Below are 14,812 nucleotides of genomic sequence, written 5' to 3'. Positions count from 1 at the left end.
TAAAAATATTGTACAGGTGCTGTAATAATACTGTAATGGTTAAAACGTTTAGCTCCCAAACGGAGGTTACAGGTTCGATTCCCAGCGGGGATAATAACTTTTTGTTGTTTTTTAGTTAAAACATTTATCAAATCATGTCTGCTAGGTAGAAGACCTCGGGGCCTGAAGCGCTCCGTGTTTTCAATCATTGTTCTTTTATTCCAATTTTTTCTCATACGGGCTGCACCTTTACTTGGCCTAGCCATTGTAATATTAAATAAAGTAGCTGCGTAATTTATTGAATAAATATTTAACAACTAAAAAGACAAAAATGAAATATTTTTTATAAAAAAATTTAACCGATTTAAAAAAATAAATAAGGAGCTCACTAAAAATTAAAAAATAATAAAACTTATATTTTTAACATAAAAAAACAGATTTTAATATAAAAATATGTCGTGGTAATAACTAAATAAAAATAAACAAAAACCTTATTTAATCTCTACACATATTTTATATTCTACTATATACACACAATTTAGCTTAATAGCTACCTAAACCTATTTATCTATTTACAATATTATTTTAACTACTACCAACTGACTACTTTGAAGTCGGTGCCAAGCCCAAACAGCACAAAAATAATAATATAATTTTGTGACATACAAAAAATTTAATTATCAATCAAATAAATCTATCTAAATTAATATAAATGTTTGAGTTATCACCCCATAACTCCAGGTTTTATAATAGACTGTAAACAAGTCTCTTTCATTTTACGTTAAGTTGAGAATATCTTTCGACTAGCCAGTATATCTCTTTCATTTTGAGTCTGACCTTCTCGGCTTTTTGTCTAGCATAATGTTAAATTAAGCTATTATTTTTGTTAATAAACTTTTAGTGCCAAGCATTTTTCTGACAAGCTTCACAATATATAAAAAAGCAGTGAAAAGAGTTCAAATTTTAAAAATGTAAAAAACTGCATTGCTAAATCTAACTATAACATGGATAATGTTCAATTATATACTTATAAAAATATATGACAAAGAAAAATTTTAATAATAAAAACATTCAAATATAGCATATATATTATTGAGTATATTCCCATTCCAGGTGATATGAATGTAACAATGCAGAATTTTTTATCTTTAATAAGTATAAAAATTGTAGTACAAAAATAAAGAGTATATAATATATTTTATTGTATTTTCAAAATATTACATTGAAATGTTAATACTTCAATAAAATGTATTGTATTGTGTTCTATTTAAGGTCATAACAATGTCCAAATAGGAAATACATTTTCACATAAGAAATTTTAGGTATTTTCATATTATATCTTATTTCAGATATGTTGAATAAAAGGGATATGATTCATATTTATCGTTATATAATAAATAAAATATGCTGGTAACATCATCCTTACTGAAAAGCAGCCTATACATGAAATTTTGTATATGATATAAAATGAATGACATCGGTCTAATCTAAGTATCAGACCGAAGACTTATCAATAACAATGTGAGGATTCATGTCTTCATAATGAATTGCTTAATGTTCATATTATATTACCAAATGAATATAACTAACACTATTGTATATATTTTTTTAAAACTTTATACACATATTTCGTCGGCCTGACTCATATGCCACTGTGCACGTGTGTATTCAAACATATTTAACAGTGAGCACAGTTATATCATTAAAAGTATAAAAATCGACTTAACTATGAAACAGAGTTGCCATGGAAACGTTACCTTGTTTATGACAACGTTATTATTCGTGTCACGATATGATTGAGTTGTCGTATAACTTTAATGTCAATTAAAATGTCTTCATAAGCGAGTAATTAAAAGTTATTATGGAAAAACCGTCCACGTCTAAATACGGCCAAAGGATAATACCCAGACAGCCCTGGTTGCCTGTGGCAGATGAACATTTAAAGAGTTTGATTGATATTCAGGAAATTAAAAACAATGTGGACTATCCGCCACTATTTGCGAAAAAGTCTTGGACTAAAGGCGTGCCCGAGAAAGATACACAGATGTATTTTAGACCATCCGAAACGATAGGTAAATATTATTATTTGAGAAAATCTTAATAAAACTACTGTGAATTAAGTTTTGTTTTTTTTTGGAAATGTTAAGTTTTATTTAGTCATAATAATTTTTTAATTTTTATTATTACATTTAAATACGATTTCTGATTACATAAACAAGTTTATGCCTAGGACAGAGTTTCCCAAAAAATATCTGAAAACTGGCTTTTCTGAAATATGTTTTAAAGATTATTATAATATGAATAATTATTGACAGCTAACTTGTAACTTATAATGACTTACAAAGGAATAAATACAAAATTGGTTTACTTATATATAAAATAACTATTTTTATTGACCAATTATTTATATTAGATAAATATATTACCAATTATTTATTACATTGAAATATTCTTTCTGAAAACAGATATTTTTTATTAGGCAGTTATTATTTTTAATATGCAGATGTCCATTTAATTACTACATTTTGTCCTTTTTCGACTATTTATAAAAACAGCATTAGATGTTTTAGTTGTGTTACATTCTGTCTTGCTATAAAAGTCATTTTATCTTTTAGAGCAGAACATTGTTACCTTAAAGATAATCTGTTATGGATCCAATGATCAAATAGTACACAAACTTGATTTTTTGATACAATTATTCAACTAAGAATTATTGTGGATTAACTTTATTGAGTTTGTGCTTTCTACTTAGTATTGTCTAAAAGTAGCAACAATTAACAGTGTTAAATATAAGGGTGGAATCTTTATTCAGATTGTATGAATATTTTAGTTTTTTTTTATTGATGTTGTTCGAAGATGTTAATGTGAGTACTTCTTCTGGTAGTGTCCCAGTTATCCAAGACTGAAAAAAAAAATTAAACAAATAAATATTGAAATATTTATATTACTAAGCTCTTAAATCTAGATCCAAAGATCCATATAGCTTTTTTAGGCTGTGAAAAAGGGTTTGGTATATTTTCAAGTAGTATCAGATATATTGCTATTGTAAATGTTAAAAAATTAGTAAACTAATAAGAATAAAAAAAGTTCTTGGAATGATTAGTTCTATTTTATTAATAACTTTGTTCACTGTAATAAATTTTACATCTTTTAGGATCAGCATTTAGCCCGCAAGCTCAGAATTTACGCATACAGGACTTACCAACTAAGAAGAAAAAAACAAGGCCGAGCCCTCTGGGGGTTGATGGTTATTATAAACACTATATCTATACGATTTTCCTATAAATATTTTCTATTATCCTAGGAAAGCTACAGTATCCTCCTAAAAAATCTCGGAAAGAATTGAAAGAAGAAGAACGAAAAAGGGAATTAGCTGCTAAGAAGAAGCAGATAAATGTACCGGGTATAATAGATGTTGAGTATTTACTTTCTGGCCAGTGGCTCAGGGATAAGCAAGCCTTAATGGACAAAAAGGAGAAAGAAAAGGCCATGCGAAAGAAGATAAATTTGTTAAAATGGGAAGGGTTTCCTGATGAATCAGGGTAAGACATTTTCACAGTCAGTGCTTCTTTATTAACAAATTACTGTCCATGTATACTAGCTTTTTCTGTGGCAACTTACACATACTATATCAGAGGAACAGTTCTTTTGATATACTATATGAAATTCTAATTTTTTGAGGCTATCCAGGAATTCAACCAGCTTTTTATTTCTCTATGTATTTAATGGATAATTCTTGGTAGCGATGACGAAAAAATATCAGTATATATATTTTTTAATATCGATATTTTTAGCCGATATACCGATATCTTTTTGATGGATATTTTTCGATATTCGATTCAAAAATATATAAGTAATAAAATATGATAATAAACCTTTCAAATTAAGCTTTGGCACTTTATATAAAATGTTCTGCCTTGTTGTGGTACTGTTTTTAAATACTGATTTATTTAAATATTAATATCGATCTTTTCTTGGACCGATATATCCATCCGAAGATTTCCGATATTTTTATATAACCAATGTTGTTATTATGCTGTTTTTGATAATATAGGAAATTGGCAGCCCTTCAAGCTATTTTGCCAAAGGATCCTGATGAGCAGAAACAACAATTATACAAACTGATAGAAAAGGACGTACTACCAGTAAAGAAGAGTGATGTTGAAAGGATTGTGTATTATTTGGGCGAGGTAAGAATATGTTATTTTTCTTTATGTTTGTTTTGTTATCTGAAACTATACCTTTACATCCTTCGTATTTTTTGCTATATACAGGGAATTGACAAAATATTATGAACACCTGACGTATACACAATATTTATTTATTAATAAGGTATTGAGCCACCATTTGTTTTTAAAATAGTTGAAAATTTTCGCGGAATGTCATCTGAATAGTTTCCATTGGAACGTTCTCCCAGTCTTGTAACAGAACAATTGTTTCAATGACGTTGAAGATGGAAATCTACTCCTCCCTCTCTGTCATAAAAGTCCCCATAAGGGTTCAATTACGTTGAGGCCTGGCTATTGGGCTGACCGGCGAAAACGTTTGATAATATTCTAATGCTCTTCAAACCAAGACTGAACCTTTTTGACTAAAACTGAGCCCTCACCTCAGTCTACCGCATACTGGGGACTGTCCACGAATCACCCAGCTTAGAGCTGTGTGGGTTGCAATTTTATGAATTCCTTAACAGGAGAAAATACAGAGCAACCCCTCGTATTTCTACGATTATCTTCATAGAGTCTAGCCGATGTTGAGATAAGTGTCGCTGACCAAATTTCCATTACGACTCCGGTGTGGATGCTAGTACGTGCGGTCTGGATGGAGCTTCTGCTTTGTCATGGTTGTGTTTGTTGACTTGATACACTATTTATACTGTTAGTTTCCCCTGTTTATTTTTTGGCAACATTAATCTTTTTTATTCAACATAATTCCCTTCAAAAGTGATACACTGATTATAGCGACCCTTCCAACTTTTCAATACCATTTTTGTAGTGCGATTTGTCCTTTACTTCAAAATAGGCCTCAGTTTCGTCGATCACTTCTTCATTCGACGAAAATTTCTTCCCAGCGAGTATTTTTTGAGATCTGAGAACAGGAAATAGTTGTTGGAGGCCAGATCCGGAGAATACGGTGGATGAGGAAGCAATTCGAAGCCCAGTTCATGGATTTTTGCAATCGTTTTCACTGACTTGTGACACGGTGCATTGTCTTGGTGAAGCAGCACTTTCTTTTTCTTCAAATGCGGCCCTTTTCGGCGATTTCGTCCTTCAAACGGTCCAATAACGCTATGTAATACTCGCTTTTGATGGTACTTCCCTTTTCAAGGTAGTCAATGAAAATTATTCTATGCGCATCTCAAAATACAGACGCCATAAGCTCGCCAGCGGACTGTTGAGTTTTCCCACGCGTAGATCGGGTTTATGGTATGCAGTCCACTCGGATGACTGTCGATTGGACTTCGGAGTGAAATGATGGAGCCATGTTTCATCCATTGTCACATATCGCCGCATAAACTCGGGTTTATTACGCTTGATCATCTGCAAACACTGCTCTGAATCATCATCAACTTGTCGTCATTTTTAGTCAGAAGTGAGCTCGCGCGGCAACCACTTTGCACAGAGCTTTCTCATACCCAAATATTCGTGAATGGTATGATGTACACGTTCAATTGATATCTTTAGTGTCTACCATTTCATTCAATTTCAATTTATGATAATTCAAAACCATTTTGTGGATTTTCTTAATGTTTTCGTCGGCGACAACCTCTTTTGGGTGTCCATTGCGTTTACGTCTAAACTTGGCGTACCAATCCTTGATGGTTGATTTTCTTGGGGCAGTGTCGGGAAACTCGGCATCAAGCCAATTTCTTGCTTCAGCTGTATTTTGCCCTTCAAAAAGCAATATTTTATCAACACCGACAACGAAATTCCTATTTATCAATTTTTTTCACAATAACAAAAGTTGCTTCACTCAAAATGCTATAACTCACAAACTAATGATCCGATAGCTGTCAAATTTATATACGCATCTTTTGATTGTTAAGGCTAACTAAAAAACATATGGATTTAATTCAGGTAGCGCCATTTATGGTCAGGTTGGGGGACTTTTCAATTGACCGGTTAATTTGTAGCGACCTTGGAGTATGTCGAATTTTATATCATTCAATAACGGCCTAAAAAGACCCAGAATTATTATCACAAATATTGAGCACGTGCGGGGTACGTAAACTATAACGAAGATCTGGCAACTCCGAGACGTGGATCTCGGATATCATTGAAGGGTATTATGAATGATGCAGTCATTGAGCATTGTTCAGTTCAGGCACGCCACCATCGACTGCCCAAGCGTCACTTTAGGTAAAACTACGCCCATTTTCCCTATTATATATTCCTTATTTTTATAACGTGATTAAATAACGGTCACATCATGTTATCGCTATTTTATTTTGTTCTACCTGCATTTACCGAGCCATATATATCCCAAATATTTTATTTCATTTATTGTTTATAAATACACTGATGTCTGCCTTCGTCCCCTTTATATCAACACCGTACTGCTTTATAGTCGAGAAATGACGACATGGTAAAAAAGATGCATTGTACATTGCATGGTGTTGATATTGTTTTGTCTATCCGCTGTATAAAATTCTACCGTGAACGAAACTAAGAACTATTACCGTTCTACCAACTTTCCTGTTATTTAATTCTTTATTTGCGGTAATTTTTAGGGTATAGATCCAAAAGATATCCCTCCGTATAATAAAAACTTGTTGATCAGAATCAAGAAAAGTATTCCTGACAAATATCGGGAGCTTAAGTGCTTTAAACCTATGATATCGTCACACGAATGCGAGATCCTGCGCTGGTACTGTATTTACATGCGTTATAACATGGTCGAATATGTTTTACACGATCCGGCGGAATGGAAACGGTTGAGGCTTGAGAGCTTTCCGAGGCCCTTTCCTGCTTTGGTCATCCGGGCACCTGTCACATGGCACACGCAGTACTGTATCAGCCAACAATATATGGAGCGGCATTACTTCCAAGGCAATATCATTATATGTAAAATTAGAGAACTCTGGTTTGAAAAGTGAGTATCAAATATTCTTTGCTGGTATTATATTTAGGCAGTAAATATTACAAAAACTGTGTAACTAGAACAATAATAGTGCTAAATATGTCGGAGACTTGTAGAATCGTAAAAGAAATTAACGAATTTGGTAACTAAATTTTTTATATGGAAGGTCTTTGTGATTTGTGAATTCAGTTTAGAATTATTTATCATAAAATTACATTTTTTAAAAGCAATGTCTGGAATTTCATTCGATCTCTTCGCAGGTTATCTTTATACTATTTAAATCATATATTACCTAACAGTCTATGAAATGATGCTCTACATCCCTCAAAAGCTGCATATTTAAACTTTCTATGGACACTTTTCAGATAAACAGTTTCCTCTGAAATAACTGTATTAAATTCAGTTTATGTTCGAAAAACTACTCACTGTTTTTATACATGTCATATATTTGATCTATGATAGAGCTCGTCTTCTTCGATCTTGATTCGTCATCTCCTTGGTATAAGGACGGTCTCTTCTCGGCGAATCTAAGACTATATTTTTCATTTCTTCATATATTTCAGTGACTGTGTCTAAACTAATATTCAGTTCAGCTGCAACACGCTAAACATATTTTCAATAAAAACCGCAGCAACTTAATAATTAACAGTAAAATACTTACCTCCTTAAATCATTTTACTGACATTTCCACCATTATTTCGTTCCGATTCGAAGTAACTGATTAGAAATGCAATCTGTTATGTAATAGGTCAATTGAATAGTTACCGGCCTAACACATAGACGGCGCGAATTAAATCCTTTCGTTTTTTGGTTAACAACTATGCCCCAAAATATGGTTGTATAAATTTGACAGCTTGCGTATCATTAGTTTTTGAATTATAGCATTTTGAGTGAAGCAACTTTTGTTATTGTGGAAAAAATGGATACAAAGGAATTTCGCGTGTTGATAAAATATTGCTTTTTGAAGGGAAAAAATATAGTTGAAGCAAAAACTTGGCTTGATGCCAAGTTTCTGGACACTGCCTCAGGAAAATCAATCATCAATGATTGGTATGCTACGTTTAGACATGGTGAAATGAGCACCGAAGACGATGAACGCAGTGGACACCCCAAACGAGATTGCTACCGACGAAAACATTAAAAAAAACCACAAAATAATTTTGAATGACCGTAAATTGAAAGTGAATGAAATAGCAGACACTCTAAAGATATCAACTGAACGTGCACATCATATAATTTACGAATATTTGGGTATGAGAAAGCTCTGTGCAAAGTGGGTGCCGTGTGAGCTCACTTTTGACCAAAAAAATGAGTTGATGATTGGGAGCAGTGTTTGAAAATGATCAAGTGTAATAAACTCAAGATTTTATGTCGATATGTGACAATGGATGAAACATGGCTCCATCATTTCACTCCAAAGTCCAATCACGAGTGGACTGCACACGATGAACCTGCTCCAAGGCGTGGGAAAACGCAACAGTCGGCTGGCAATATTATGGCATCTGTATTTTGGAACGCGTATGGAACAATTTTCATTGATTACCTTGAAAAAGGAAGTACCATCAACAGCGACTATTACATAGCGTTATTGGAGCGTTTGAAGGACGAAATCGCCGAAAAAAGGCCGCATTTGAAGAAAAAGAAAATTATGCTTCACCAAGACAATGCACCGTGTCACAAGTCAGTAAAAACGATGGCAAAAATCCACAAATTGGGCTTCGAATTGCTTCCTTATCCACCGTATTCTTCAGATCTAAGCACCCAGCGACTATTTTCTGTTCTCAGTTCTTAAAACTATGCTCGCTGAGAAGAAATTTTCGTCGAATGAAGAGGTGATCGCTGAAACTGAGGCCTATTTTGATCCAAAGGACAAATCGTATTACAAAAATGGTATCGAATAGCAAAAGAGGGTCGCTATAATCAGTGTATGACCCTTGAAGGGAATTATGTTGAATAAAACAAACTAATTTTGCCAAAAAAAATGTGTTTTACTATGGTAGGCCGGGGACTTTTCAATTGACGCCTTCGGTATTTTGAATCAGAGTAATAATAAGCAGCGATTTAAAATTTATCTAGACAAGCAAAGCGTTCAGATAACGTTTGCCGGTTTATAACCTATAGTCATTATAATTAATATTTTGAAGAACTTTGCACCCGTGTGACAACCGGACGACTTTGGCAAGCTGATTCGTTTAGATGTTCGAACTTGTCAGACAGTACTCTATCTATTTTTAAATAGAATAAGATGAGAACGAAAATATTGTCTGACTCTCTAAAATAATTGTAGAATTTACGGCAAGCACATATCGATGACGTGAGTTCACTGCTATTTTGAATAGACTATATTTCCGAAAATACATTAAATTTCAAAAAAATTACACATTCTTAAAGACTTAAGGTTTGAGAATAAAAAAAATTTATAAAATATTTTTTTTTAGATATCAATATATGCTCATACTCTCGGTGGATGACTTGGAATTAAATACTAACAAATTTCCCCTAAAACCAATCGATTTCGAGGAACGAGCCAAAGACTTATGTTCGATGTCTCGACAAGTTCTTCTAAACGAATGGTTACCGCAGTGTGCGGATATTTTCCTGGAATACAAGAAGGATTGGAAGCAGTACGTACCACGAAAACCGGGCGAATCGTGTCACCTAGTCGAGAGATTCTTCGAATGTACCAACACGTTACTCAGCATGCAACTTAGATCGCTGGTCATGAAAAGCCTTAATCACTTCAAGAATTTCGTTACCATTTTTAGCGTGGGTTTCGCGGAAGCGCCGATATCGATATAGAGATGAGTTGTTTTATATTTTTAGAACGGCAACAATTTCGGTGACGAATATCAGGATTTGGCTCTAATTAATTTGCCCATATTAAACATAAAGGTTCTACCAAAATTGGGCACCAATGAGCTGACATTGGAACCATCCCTGGATGAAATTAGGGAACTGTTAATCAAATGTTTGAAGATGATACTGGATGCCAATAAAAGTATTTCCAAAATTCAGAATATAATGTTTAATGGTAAGTTATTTTAATTCTTGAATAAAGTATTATATACTGTGCTGGTAAAAAAAATATTTTGGTAACTTATTCAATAAGTTTTATGTTCCATTAGAGTCAGAATTGTAAGTTCATAGTTTTGTTCTTCCGATTGGACATGGGGTCACTGACATATGTAGCTCTAGATATGTCATTAGGCAATATTTTGCTTTTAATTTTTGAGTTTTAGAAAGGTTCGCTTACATGACGTACAACGAAATAAAAACGTATCAAAATACGACTTAAAAGAGTCCAAACTATTATATGAAGCGTAACATATTGATTTTCTAACATTTATACATCAGGGTGCTCATTTATCAGAGTTTCAAATCTTATTTAAATAATTCTATTTTCGAATTTGTGATTCAGCAAAAAATGCGTCTTTAATGATGGGACTATTACTAAAATATTTTTAACAAAAAATTTAAACCGACTTCAAACAGTAAATTAGGAACTCATTAAAAGTTAAAAAATAATCAAACTTAGATTTTTAACACAAAAAAATATTTTAAAATAAAATATGTACATAATCGTAGTAATAACTAAATGAAAAAAAAACCTTATTTAACCTATTTACTACACGTACTTTATATTCTACTATATACACACAATTTAGCTTAATACCAATAATATTTAGCTTAATATATTATATTAAATGTAACGTTTTTCAAAATTCTTTTTTTAGTTCAAAAGAGTGCGCTTCCGAGGTGATCCCATTGCAATAATATTTTACCCAAATATGTGAAAACTTTGTACGTGTCTTTGAAATTTGAGGATTTCCCTCGATTTCCCCTCCTTACCCCCAACAGATCCTGATTTGGTTCCAATGGGACCACCTCGAAAGTGCACTCCTTCGAATAAAAAAATAAAGAATTTTGAAAATCGGTCCATTATTGACGGAGAGAAAGTCGGTTACACCCAATTAAATAAGTTTAAAACAAAAAACTTTTTTGGAGATATTCAACTGATTTTTATGTATTTGTTGTGCTGAAAACGAAAATAATATGGAAAAAATTCCAGGATATCAGGAATTGGTATATTGTGCCAATATTGAAAGTTTGATTTATGTTTTTGAGATACAACAAAAACGTCTTTTCATAGATTCAACAAAAAGATGTCTTACACCTCAAAGAACCCCACAAGAACTTGGAACTGCACCAAATATGAAAACATTATACAGATTGTTCGGAGGACAAGCTGGGCTTATTAAAAAGTTGGCCGCTGTTGAAACAGTTGGAAGTGAAAAGAACATCCTCCAAGAAACATTCGTATCTCATCATAATGTTATTTTACCACCTCTGCACGTAAAGTTGGGATTAAGAAAGCAATACCGAAAGATGGAAATTGCTTCCAAAGCAACTTTCTGAAGAAAGGTGTTTTCGTTAGACCAGACATTAGACGGCTTATAGGTTGCTTTTAAATAGGTCATAGAGAAATCTTTAGGTAATCATAAAGAGCCTAACTATAAACAGTACGTCAAAAGAATGGAACGTTTTTGAAGCTTTAGATTGCCTAATGAGTTGAAAAGTACATTTTCATTACTCCTTCTTCCATTACCCATAGAGTAATAAAGAGGAGACTCAATAGGGGTCTCTGGCGAAAAGTTTTGCGTTGTCCAACATCCAGATGGAGTGGAATATTGGTTAATTAAGTAATTCGATTGGCCAATTTAAATTCACGTTATAGGCACCTATAAAATAAGCAATTTGTTGAATTTTTTGCTAATAAACGCTTTATTTTACAAAATAAAAATAAAATTATTTTTGTCCTCACTATATATGTATATTATATATAATATATATTTTTAGTAACACAACAAAACGTAAATAGAACTGCTTTAACAAAATATGTTTTATCATATAATTCAGTAGTTACAATCAACCGAAAACTATTTTCACAGGAATGCCGCGGGATTAATTGTTTAAATTAAAATGTTTGCTATAAATGAAATATTCGACCTTTTGATGATCTATTACCACCACAATTTCATTACACTGGGCCATTTTTTAACGGAAAGTTTCTATTAATATAATCGGTAACAATTAATTGAAGCAACATTAATCAACAACAATTAATAGTTTAATATAGCAGGAAATTGTTACTAATTAGTATTTAATTTTTTTTATGAATTACATCTTATATTAAATATGCTTAGTACAATCTTAATTTATAAAATTAATTTATTACTATTATTCATTTACTACATATATTTGTATTTCTTAAATTAAAATTAAATTAGACTACTTAAGCCAAAGTTAATTATATTAGTAGTAATTTAGTAACCTTACTGCATGTATTAAGGCGAAATCTTGGATATCTTTGTTAATTCCATTTGTTATCGAGGTTATAGTGTAGCTCTTCATTGGTTATTTAGCGATAATCATTGGTAATTAATTGAAAAATTGTTTTGCCATCGTTCGATTGCAATTTGGTTTGATGTTTTAGGGCAACCCCATCAGTTCCCAACCCCTTTAAGTTCAAATAGGCTTTATAACAGATTCATGAACCAACCTGTTTAATTTTAGGTCATATTAAGAGTATCTTTCAACTATCCACTATAGTTTTTAGATTTTCAGTCTGATTTTCTATCCTTTTTGTCCAGCGTGTTGTTAATATTGAATATTAGTATACAATTTTTTATAAAATTATAACAGTAGATATAATTTATTATTAAGTACTTCAAATAATAATTTTCATAATTTATTTCATTCATTTATTTCAAATTATTTTGATTAATATTCTATTTAGATTCAATATGGATTCTATTAAGGTAAATATTATATTCTTTTTTCTAGAACTTGCAAACGCAGAAACTTATTTGAACGCAGTCGACGAAGATGAAGAAACTGTTAGCAACATTTTTAATGAAATAATAGCCACCTTTGAAGCTAATATTGTTGGACCGCAAAGCTATCTATCCATGTACGATCAGTACCTTTACATACTGAACGGCGACGCGGAAAAAGAACTGACAGACTTTTTCGATCAAGACCCCTTACCATATCTCAAGGTAAGGGACTCGAATAACAGTACGGTGGGATAGTGTTTAGTGAAATCGATATCTTTAAGGACTTTTCAAGAAAAATATATCGCTATGAAGAACTGAAAAACGAAATAATCAGTTTAAGACGGTCGATCCCTTTGAACATGATCAATTTGGATTGTAGCGATTTAAATGAAACGTTGTACGAAATAATCGACGGACTACGAACCAAAATAGTAAATTATTTTATCGAGGATAATCATGTGCTTAATAGGAAGTAAGTTTTTTTTTAACTTTTTATGTAAGCTTAAATTCTCGCGATTTAATTTGGTACAGATGGTTCCACATGTAATGATTTGTTTACGGCGGCATCTAATTTTTTTATTCCATAGGCTAGACACAACAAGGTATAGTCTAGAGGAGTTTTCCTGTTAAATTTATTTCTGAAAAAGTATATTAGCAGATAATTTACTCCTTTATTATTGAACGAACTACTGTAGAACAAAAATTGTTGCCAATTCGCGCACAATTTTTACTATAGTCTATCCAAAGTTATGTTGTACATACGTTATCTAAATTTGTGACGTCAAAACGTCGCAATGTTGCCGCATCAACTCTGAGTTTTAGTTCAGTTTGGCTTTGAGATATATAAAAAATTATAATCTAAATAAAATTATTAAACAAAAATATTGCTATAAAATATAATTTATTTTAAAATTATAGTATATCTAATGCATATATTATCAAATAACTTAAAACTACAATTAAGTACACAGTTATAATAGTTATTATAGGTTACGGTTGTGTTTGATTATTTTTACATTGAACTCTTTACCATACCACCTATGAGTTATTTCGCGCGTTTTTTATATAGTTGTATACCCAGACGGCCTAATGAACGTTTAGTTTTTTCCATCAACTTTTGTTGTCATAACAATATTTTTATTATCATCGTCCCATTCTGAAATATCCATGTCTCATCTAAACACATAAATTGAAATAATAAGTCTTCTTTTGTATTCTTTTAAGTCATATCCGGAAGTTCCATTACAGCTCTTCGATAGTTTCCAAACAGTTTCCTTTGAAATAATTTTATTAAACTATGTTTGTTTACATTTCATATATTTAATCTTTGATAGAGCTAAATCAAGATGATTTTGATTCCCCGTTTTTTTTTGAAGGAAAGAAGAAGAAAAATATCAAATATCAAATTACGCAGGCAATACATTAAATATTTTGATGGCGTATGTGCAAAAAAACTTTGTACATTATTAGTCGTTGCCGACTAACTTACAATTTAACTTAAAACTAGGTACTTATCTAGAAACACCCATTGGGTCTTTGTTGTTAATATGGTAGTGATGTTTTTTCTCAAGTCTTGTGAATCTCTTAATTTCCTCTAGGACAAGAATACACCTGCTTTTGTTTTTTTTTTCATTTTTGAGTGAGTTCTTCTTGTTTAACTCTAAACATTCTGGTTGAGATGTAAGAGTTTAAGTGTTCAATGTATTGCTTCAGTAACATAGCTGAGAAAAACTGTTTTCTCTTCATAAACTTTTTAATAATGTCTGTGATAAAACCATAGTGACGTGCAGATATTAGTTGTTTTCTATCAATGACTTTGGGCATCACTGGATTGGCATTGGTCGATAATAATAAATTTGCGGAAATGAAAACTGGATTTATTTATAGTCATAAAATAACTATATTTTATAACTTTC

The 14,812-nt window shown here is 31.9% G+C and overlaps 1 protein-coding gene across 1 annotated transcript in view; it reads left to right on the top strand.

Annotated features, from left to right (window-relative positions):
• The first annotated feature begins 1,795 nt into the window (after positions 1-1,795).
• The window catches only part of Dnah3 (dynein heavy chain 3, axonemal), a 51,748-nt gene continuing 38,731 nt past the window's right edge, over positions 1,796-14,812 (top strand). The window contains exons 1-9 of the mRNA XM_076400590.1: positions 1,796-2,051; positions 3,134-3,226; positions 3,284-3,521; positions 4,034-4,169; positions 6,710-7,071; positions 9,498-9,825; positions 9,883-10,090; positions 12,904-13,118; positions 13,178-13,368. Of these exons, the coding sequence (XP_076256705.1) occupies positions 1,841-2,051; positions 3,134-3,226; positions 3,284-3,521; positions 4,034-4,169; positions 6,710-7,071; positions 9,498-9,825; positions 9,883-10,090; positions 12,904-13,118; positions 13,178-13,368 (1,982 nt within the window). The 5' untranslated portion in view covers positions 1,796-1,840. The remainder of the gene's footprint in view (positions 2,052-3,133; positions 3,227-3,283; positions 3,522-4,033; positions 4,170-6,709; positions 7,072-9,497; positions 9,826-9,882; positions 10,091-12,903; positions 13,119-13,177; positions 13,369-14,812) is intronic.

The sequence above is a fragment of the Rhynchophorus ferrugineus genome, unplaced genomic scaffold (assembly GCF_030347505.1).
Source record: "Rhynchophorus ferrugineus isolate W39M unplaced genomic scaffold, kcgeb_rfMv2 rfM3, whole genome shotgun sequence".
Classification (NCBI taxonomy): Eukaryota; Metazoa; Arthropoda; class Insecta; order Coleoptera; family Curculionidae; genus Rhynchophorus; species Rhynchophorus ferrugineus.
The sequence above is the reverse complement of the archived record's forward strand: the minus strand, read 5'-3'. Positions and strand labels throughout refer to the sequence as shown.